At 36.9% G+C, this 9640-nt stretch overlaps 2 protein-coding genes across 3 annotated transcripts; both read left to right on the top strand.

Moving 5' to 3' along the window:
• Positions 1-542: 542 nt before the first annotated feature.
• Positions 543-4445, top strand: LOC138851139 (uncharacterized). 2 transcript variants are annotated; one of them, XM_070079759.1, is made up of 2 exons: positions 543-3717; positions 3754-4445. In XM_070079759.1, exons 1-2 carry the CDS (start codon positions 3061-3063, stop codon positions 4150-4152), a joined length of 1056 nt encoding a protein of 351 aa, XP_069935860.1. In that variant the 5' UTR covers positions 543-3060; the 3' UTR covers positions 4153-4445. The 2 variants fall into 2 exon arrangements, with proteins under 2 accessions (XP_069935860.1, XP_069935859.1); XM_070079758.1 differs by having other exon boundaries at positions 543-4445.
• Positions 4446-4598: 153 nt separating this feature from the next.
• Positions 4599-9430, top strand: LOC138851140 (uncharacterized). Its single transcript, XM_070079761.1, has 2 exons — positions 4599-7744; positions 7799-9430. Exons 1-2 carry the CDS (start codon positions 7106-7108, stop codon positions 8177-8179), a joined length of 1020 nt encoding a protein of 339 aa, XP_069935862.1. The 5' UTR covers positions 4599-7105; the 3' UTR covers positions 8180-9430.
• Positions 9431-9640: the final 210 nt, after the last annotated feature.

Here is a 9640-nt window from a genome sequence, read left to right as displayed (position 1 = left end):
CCTGTTGAGCCAGAGTGCCCTCCTAACCCCCCAGAAGGTGGTAACTCTGTGTCACCTCCCTTGTGCGCTAAGCAATGGTATACTCTTCTTACAGTGTGTCCTAAAGGATCATATCATAAATTAATGGAAAATAAAGGTTTATTTGTTGTAGAGCTGCTTCAAAAATACCATGTTGAACTAGAGCTTAATATGTATGAAGACACCATAAAAATAACGAGCCCTGACCACAGCCAAGCACTCCAATGTAATAGAGCTATTATAAGCAAACTCAGTACAGAAAAAAATATACATAAATCACGGGCAGATGTGGCACAGGACGGCTGAAGCAAGAATTCAAAGCTTGACTTAACAATGACTAGATTTATAAGTATATGATTTATATGATATTATTTATATGTATTTGTTTATTTTTATATAAATAAATTGTTCAGAAAACCAACTAGTTGACAAATTAGACACATGTGCAACTTTTGGGAATCTTTGTATAAATGTCTTCCCACACAGTGGCTTCATCAGTCCAATACGAAGAATGATGAAAACAAGAAGGGGATTTGGGGTAATCAGTCCCTCAGCCTGGATTTGGTGCAATCAGTCCATCAGTTTCTACAAGATAGATGAACTGATTACATCAACTATAAGCTGAAGGACTGATTACCTCAATTTCTTCCTCATCTTCCACTGTTCTCTGTATTGGACTGATGGAGTCACTGGCTGGCAAAACATTTCCAGAATAAAGATTCCTAAATGTCATTCAAGTGTCTCATAAACTTGTTGCTTTTCTAAACCATTTATTCAAACATTACTGAAGGAATATTTTGTTAATGGTAACTTTTAAGTTTGCTTATGTAACTTTATCAAAGTAATTTTGAGTTTCTGACAATTCACTATGGAGATAACTGAACAGTAAATATAAATCCAGATTTCAGAAGCAAGATTAATCGACATATTTCTCAAGTTGAATGATTTGTCATAGATTTTCATTTCAGTTTCTTACAAGGAAATGTACAGTAAAGTTGTTATTCCAGAGTTGAATCACTGCCTTATAATTATAGAAAATAAAAAAAGACTTTGAACTGATATGAGTCGTCGACAACATTAAATATTTTGTCAGAGTATTATTTGCAACACCATCACTGAGAACGATGCACGAACACACCAAATATAGACACAATGGTTTTCATACCTTATTACCAAAGCTAAGTTATTACTGGTTAATTTACAGAAATAAAAACACTTACATACAGTAGTGAAGAAGGTGGTGAGTAGAGTAGCAGAAACTACTACTATCAACATTACTACCACTACTACCACCATCACCACTACTACAACTACTACCACCACAACAACTACTACCACCATTACTACTGCCATCACCACCACTACCACCACCACCAACACTACTACTACTACCACCCCTCTTCAAGTGGGGGCTCTTTGGCACAGTGATGAGGCTCTTGATCTGAGGTATTAGACATTTTAGTCTGCTTCGTCAGTTTATTTGGCATTTTGTTTATAGAAAGTATATTATAATACAACAGAAATATAGGAGAGTCTCACTTTCTGGTATTTTCCAATACAGTGGTTTTCAATTATGGCCATTCTTCATTTATTCACACTTGTTACAATAAAAAATATTCACGACTCACTATAAGCTAAGGACAAAAATATTTTAAAATAAGTATTCTGTGTATTGTTGGTCAATTACTCACTTAATATATGACACTACATAGACTCTCACTACTAAACACTACATAGACTCTCACTACTACACACTACATACTATCTCACTACTAAACACTACATAGACTCTCACTACTAAACACTTCATTGACTGTCGCTACTAAACACTACATACTCTCACTACTAATCAAATCAAATCAAGTTTATTCTCTATAAGGATTACAATGCTGAGTTTACAGAATTTGGATATTGTGTGGTTTACATGTTTTAAAATACTAATTACAGAGGGGGCCACTACAACACCTAGCATGGTTAGGCATTTTGGGCAGATTTTGATTAATTCTTAACTTTAAAATATTACTCTCACTACTGAACACTACGTTAAATTGAAATATAACTATATTAAAAAAGACAATAATCTATAAAGAAGTACTTTAGTAGAGGCAATTGAAGACTTGGTTAAACTTCCTGAAGGTGAAGAGTAATATTCTAATATAACTATATTAAAGAAGATAATAAGCTCTACTGAAGTACTTTAGTAGAGACAACTGAAGACCGGTAAAACTTTGTGAGGTTGTAGAAGCCAACTTCGAGGAACAGTACCGCTGCTTCACTTCTTTAAAATGGATGGAAAAAAGTTTACCTTTGTCTCCTTTGAGGAGTTGACAGACCTTGTGATGATGAGCCCAGAGTGTACATTCCTTGGCAGCGGAGTCAGCGGATCAGTCTATCTCTTCACTGTACTTGGTGAAAAACTGTGCATCAAAAAATCCCATGAAAAAAACTACATGAGGATATTTGGGCATGAAATGAATTTGCTTCATGAAGTTAATGGTGCTGGAGGTGCCCCTCTGGTGAGATGCATGGCCTATGATTACCCAGCCATGGTTATGGAGTATCGTGGACACACAGATTTCAACGAATTTTTCTACAACTGTAAGTCTTCCTCAAAGCGCATCCTGGCTTTGATTAAGTTAGCCGAGAGCCTCCAGGAGGTTCATGATAAAGGATTCGTGCACATGGACCTGGTCAGTATAATATAAAGTCACTATCACTAGACACTATACTACACTATCACTAAACACTATACTCATTATCACTAGACACTATACTACATCACACAACAACAGACACTATAATACAAATCACTTCATCAAGAAACACTGTTACACTATTAAATTTTGGTTTTCTTCCATATAAATAAATGATATATACACTTTCCATTATAAACTGAAAATTCGAGGATAACTATTTTTTCGGTATATTGATATGTTTAGTATAAAGGTGCATAATCTTTTATACATATTAATATATGGTTGAAATTAGTAACCTTTCAAGAGTTTCACTACTTCACTACTCGTAAACTTAAGACTCGTCAAAATGTCTTGCAAGATAGCAGTGAAAACTTGCTGCTTGTGGATGCTGGCAGTGGGAATCATTCTGGAAATATTAGGGTGTTATTATCAGCTTTTTGATCCATGGGTTCGTGATTTAGAAAAAGAGAGAGACGACCTCAGAAGACAGGTTGACCAAGCTACTTATGCTTGTCAGCCAATGTTCTCTTGGGTCTCTACCTCAACTGTAGTTGATGTGTGGCGATACGTGCATGACGCTCCAGTACAAGAGACAAGTACCAACTTCGACCATCAGTTTGATCCAAGGTGGCTGCCCATCATTGGTCGCATCATCACCACTTACGAATGTTATCTGGAAATCCAAAATCTTAAAACGCTTCTTGAAGTGACATCATGCTGTCATGAGGGTTCCTCTACTCCCTTCATGATGAGTTTGTGTGTTCTCATGTTAATTACAGTGAGTGCCATTGGACTGATCGCAGAAGTCAATCTCTGGAGGAGAAGAACCAGTGATACAGTGAAGATGGCTATGGTAGGAAAGCCCAAAACAAGAAAACTTAACAGACGTCACGGAAAAAATGCATCAAAGAAAAATGACCAGGACCAGACAGGATCAAATGAGCCAGAGATCACTGTTGAGCCAGAGATCCCTGTTGAGCCAGAGGTCCTTGTTGAACCAGACGTCCCTGTTGAGCCAGAGGTCCCTGTTGAGCCAGAGGTCCCTGTTGAACCAAAGGTCCCTGTTGAGCCAGAGGTCCCTGTTGGGCTAGCAGTCCCTGTTGAGCTAACAGTCCCTGTTGAGCCAGAGGGCCCTCCTAACCCCCCAGAAGGTGGTAACTCTGTGTCACCTCCCTTGTGCGCTAAGCAATGGTATACTCTTCTTACAGTGTGTCCTAAAGGATCATATCATAAATTAATGGAAAATAAAGGTTTATTTGTTGTAGAGCTGCTTCAAAAATACCATGTTGAACTAGAGCTTAATATGCATGAAGACACTGTAAAAATAACGAGCCCTGACCACAGAGAAGCACTCCAATGTAATAGAGCTATTATAAGCAAACTCAGTACAGAAAAAAATCTACATAAATCCTGGGTAGGCATGGCACAGGACGGCTGAAGCAAGAACTCAACGCTTGACTTAACAATGTAATAGAGCTATTATAAGCAAACTCAGTACAGAAAAAAATCTACATAAATCGTGGGTAGGCATGGCACAGGACGGCTGAAGCAAGAACTCAACGCTTGACTTAACAATGTAATAGAGCTATTATAAGCAAACTCAGTACAGAAAAAAATCTACATAAATCGTGGGTAGGCATGGCACAGGACGGCTGAAGCAAGAACTCAACGCTTGACTTAACAATGACTAGATTTATAAGTATATGATTTATGTGATATTATTTATATGTATTTATGTTTATTTTATATAAATAAATTGTTCAGAAAACCAACTAGTTGATAAATTAGACACATGTGCAACTCTTGGGAATCTTTGTATAAATGTCTTACCACACAGTGGCTTCATCAGTCCAATACGAAGAATGATGAAAACAAGAAGGGGATTTGGGTAATCAGTCCCTCAGCCTGGATTTGGTGCAATCAGTCCATCAGTTTCTACAAGATAGATGAACTGATTACATCAACTATAAGCTGAAGGACTGATTACCTCAATTTCTTCCTCATCTTCCACTGTTCTCTGTATTGGACTGATGGAGTCACTGGCTGGCAAAACATTTCCAGAATAAAGATTCCTAAATGTCAGTCAAGTGTCTCATAAACTTGTTGCTTTTCTAAACCATTTATTCAAACATTACTGAAGGAATATTTTGTTAATGGTAACTTTTAAGTTTGCTTATGTAACTTTATCAAAGTAATTTTGAGTTTCTGACAATTCACTACGGAGATAACTGAACAGTAAATATAAATCCAGATTTCAGAAGCAAGATTAATCGATATATTTCTCAAGTCGAATGATTTGTCATAGATTTTCATTTCAGTTTCTTACAAGGAAATGTACAGTAAAGTTTTTACAAGGAAATGTACAGTAAAGTTGTTATCCCAGAGTTGAATCACTGCCTTATAATTATAGAAAATAAAAAAAGACTTTGAACTGATATGAGTCGTCGACAACATTAAATATTTTGTCAGCGTATTATTTGCAACACCATCACTGAGAACGATGCATGAACACACCAAATATAGACGCAATAGTTTTCATACCTTATTACCAAAGTTTAGTTATTATTGGTTAATTTACAGAAATATAAACACTTACATACAGTAGTGAAGAAGGTGGTGAGTAGAGTAGCAGAAACTACTACTATCAACATTACTACCACTACTACCACCATCACCACTACTACAACTACTACCACCACAACAACTACTACCACCATTACTACTGCCATCACCACCACTACCACCACCACCAACACTACTACTACTACCACCCCTCTTCAAGTGGGGGCTCTTTGGCACAGTGATGAGGCTCTTGATCTGAGGTATTAGACATTTTAGTCTGCTTCGTCAGTTTATTTGGCATTTTGTTTATAGAAAGTATATTATAATACAACAGAAATATAGGAGAGTCTCACTTTCTGGTATTTTCCAATACGGTGGTTTTCAATTATGGCCATTCTTCATTTATTCACACTTGTTACAATAAAAAATATTCACGACTTACTATAAGCTAAGGACAAAAATATTTTAAAATAAGTATTCTGTGTATTGTTGGTCAATTACTCACTTAATATATGACACTACATCGACTCTCACTACTAAACACTACATAGACTCTTACTACTAAACACTACATAGACTCTCACTACTACACACTACATACTATCTCACTACTAAACACTACATAGACTCTCACTACTAAACACTTCATTGACTCTCGCTACTAAACACTACATACTCTCACTACTAATCAAATCAAATCAAGTTTATTCTCTATAAGGATTACAATGCTGAGTTTACAGAATTTGGATATTGTGTGGTTTACATGTTTTAAAATACTAATTACAGAGGGGGCCACTACAACACCTAGCATGGCTAGGCATTTTGGGCAGATTTTGATTAATTCTTAACTTTAAAATATTACTCTCACTACTGAACACTACGTTAAATTGAAATATAACTATATTAAAAAAGACAATAATCTATAAAGAAGTACTTTAGTAGAGGCAATTGAAGACTTGGTTAAACTTCCTGAAGGTGAAGAGTAATATTCTAATATAACTATATTAAAGAAGATAATAAGCTCTACTGAAGTACTTTAGTAGAGACAGCTGAAGACCGGTAAAACTTTGTGAGGTTGTAGAAGCCAACTTCGAGGAACAGTACCGCTGCTTCACTTCTTTAAAATGGATGGAAAAAAGTTTACCTTTGTCTCCTTTGAGGAGTTGACAGACCTTGTGATGATGAGCCCAGAGTGTACATTCCTTGGCAGCAGAGTCAGCGGATCAGTCTATCTCTTCACTGTACTTGGTGAAAAGCTGTGCATCAAAAAATCCCATGAAAAAAACTACATGAGGATATTTGGCCATGAAATGAATTTACTTCATGAAGTTAATGGTGCTGGAGGTGCCCCTCTGGTGAGATGCATGGCCTATGATTACCCAGCCATGGTTATGGAGTATCGTGGACACACAGATTTCAACGAATTTTTCTACAACTGTAAGTCTTCCTCAAAGCGCATCCTGGCTTTGATTAAGTTAGCCGAGAGCCTCCAGGAGGTTCATGATAAAGGATTCGTGCACATGGACCTGGTCAGTATAATATAAAGTCACTATCACTAGACACTATACTACATCACACAACAACAGACACTATAATACAAATCACTTCAAGAAACACTGTTACACTATTAAATTTTGGTTTTCTTCCATATAAATAAATGATATATACACTTTCGATTATAAACTGAAAATTCGAGGATAACTATTTTTTCGGTATATTGATATATTTAGTATAAAGGTGCATAATGTTTTAAATTAATATACAGTTGAAATTAGTAACCTTTGAAGAGTTTCACTACTTCACTACTAGTAAACTTAAGACTCGTCAAAATGTCTTGCAAGATGGCTGTGAAAACTTGCTGCTTGTGGATGCTGGCAGTGGGAATCATTCTGGAAATATTAGGGTGTTATTATCAGCTTTTTGATCCATGGGTTCGTGATTTAGAAAAAGAGAGAGACGACCTCAGAAGACAGGTTGACCAAGCTACTGATGCTTGTCAGCCAATGTTCTCTTGGGTCTCTACCTCAATTGTAGTTGATGTGTGGCGATATGTGAGTGACGCTCCAGTACAAGAGACAAGTACCGACTTTGACCATCAGTTTGATCCAAGGTGGCTGCCCATTATTGGTCGCGTCATGACCGCTTATGAATGTTATCTGGAAATCCAAAATCTTAAAACGCTTCTTGAAGTGACATCATGCTGTCATGAGGGTTCCTCTACTCCCTTCATGATGAGTTTGTGTGTTCTCATGTTAATTACAGTGAGTGCCATTGGACTGATCGCAGAAGTCAATCTCTGGAGGAGAAGAACCAGTGATACAGTGAAGATGGCTATGGTAGGAAAGCCCAAAACAAGAAAACTTAACAGACGTCACGGAAAAAATGCATCAAAGAAAAATGACCAGGACCAGACAGGATCAATTGAGCCAGAGATCACTGTTGAGCCAGAGGTCCCTGTTGAGCCAGAGGTCCTTGTTGAACCAGACATCCCTGTTGAGCCAGAGGTTCCTGTTGAGCCAGAGGTCCCTGTTGAGCCAGAGGTCCCTGTTGGGCTAGCAGTCCCTGTTGAGCTAACAGTCCCTGTTGAGCCAGAGGGTCCTCCTAACCCCCCAGAAGGTGGTAACTCTGTGTCACCTCCCTTGTGCGCTAAGCAATGGTATACTCTTCTTACAGTGTGTCCTAAAGGATCATACCATAAATTAATGGAAAATAAAGGTTTATTTGTTGTAGAGCTGCTTCAAAAATACCATGTTGAACTAGAGCTTAATATGCATGAAGACACTGTAAAAATAACGAGCCCTGACCACAGCCAAGCACTCCAATGTAATAGAGCTATTATAAGCAAACTCAGTACAGAAAAAAATCTACATAAATCCTGGGTAGGCATGGCACAGGACGGCTGAAGCAAGAACTCAACGCTTGACTTAACAATGACTAGATTTATAAGTATATGATTTATCTGATATTATTTATATGTATTTATGTTTATTTTATATAAATAAATTGTTCAGAAAACCAACTAGTTGATAAATTAGACACATGTGCAACTCTTGGGAATCTTTGTATAAATGTCTTCCCACACAGTGGCTTCATCAGTCCAATACGAAGAATGATGAAAACAAGAAGGGGAATTGGGGTAATCAGTCCCTCAGCCTGGATTTGGTGCAATCAGTCCATCAGTTTCTACAAGATAGATGAACTGATTACATCAACTATAAGCTGAAGGACTGATTACCTCAATTTCTTCCTCATCTTCCACTGTTCTCTGTATTGGACTGATGGAGTCACTGGCTGGCAAAACATTTCCAGAATAAAGATTCCTAAATGTCAGTCAAGTGTCTCATAAACTTGTTGCTTTTCTAAACCATTTATTCAAACATTACTGAAGGAATATTTTGTTAATGGTAACTTTTAAGTTTGCTTATGTAACTTTATCAAAGTAATTTTGAGTTTCTGACAATTCACTACGGAGATAACTGAACAGTAAATATAAATCCAGATTTCAGAAGCAAGATTAATCGATATATTTCTCAAGTCGAATGATTTGTCATAGATTTTCATTTCAGTTTCTTACAAGGAAATGTACAGTAAAGTTGTTACAAGGAAATGTACAGTAAAGTTGTTATCCCGGAGTTGAATCACTGCCCTATAATTATAGAAAATAAAAAGAGACTTTTAAGAGGATAGTGATGGATGTGGCCACAAGTGGTGAAAATATTATAAAGATGGATAATAACCCATGTGTAACATTTGTGCAATATGGTTTCATTTTTGATAGCACTGGTGGTGTCATCCAGCGAGAATGTTGTATAATGTATACCTAAAGTATAGAGAAATGGTTCTGGAATGTGTAATATGTATTTGGTAGGCTGGCTGGCTGGCTGACTGACTGATTGATTGATTGATTTTGGCTGTCTGTCTATATCTCTGTCTGTCCATCTGTTTTTCACATGTACACATAAGTATGTACAGTTCAGTTATTATACATAGTGTAAATTACCTGGGATAACCCAAAAATTCTCGGCAAAGTGCTATATAGTGTTTGTAGATATAAGACATAATAAACATGACTGGCAAGTCAGTGGCAAGTAATATATACATTTTCACTTGATGATGAAGGAGATGTGACAAGTGCATTGTGTAATAATGTTGGTAGAATTACCAACAATATGTAAAGTAAAAGGACACAAGTGCAACTAATGTGACATTTTATTATGGCAACGTTTCGCTCTCCAGGAGCTTTGTCAAGCTTGACTAAGCTCCTGGAGAGTGAAACGTTGCCACAATAAAATGTTACATTAGTTGCACTTGTGTCCTTTTACTTTACAAGTGCATTGTGTGTAATACCTGTTGGTGTATGAGCT

The sequence above is a fragment of the Cherax quadricarinatus genome, unplaced genomic scaffold (genome assembly GCF_038502225.1).
Source record: "Cherax quadricarinatus isolate ZL_2023a unplaced genomic scaffold, ASM3850222v1 Contig15, whole genome shotgun sequence".
Lineage (NCBI taxonomy): Eukaryota > Metazoa > Arthropoda > Malacostraca > Decapoda > Parastacidae > Cherax > Cherax quadricarinatus.
Note: the sequence above shows the minus strand (reverse complement) of the source record. Positions and strands in the feature narration are given on the sequence as shown.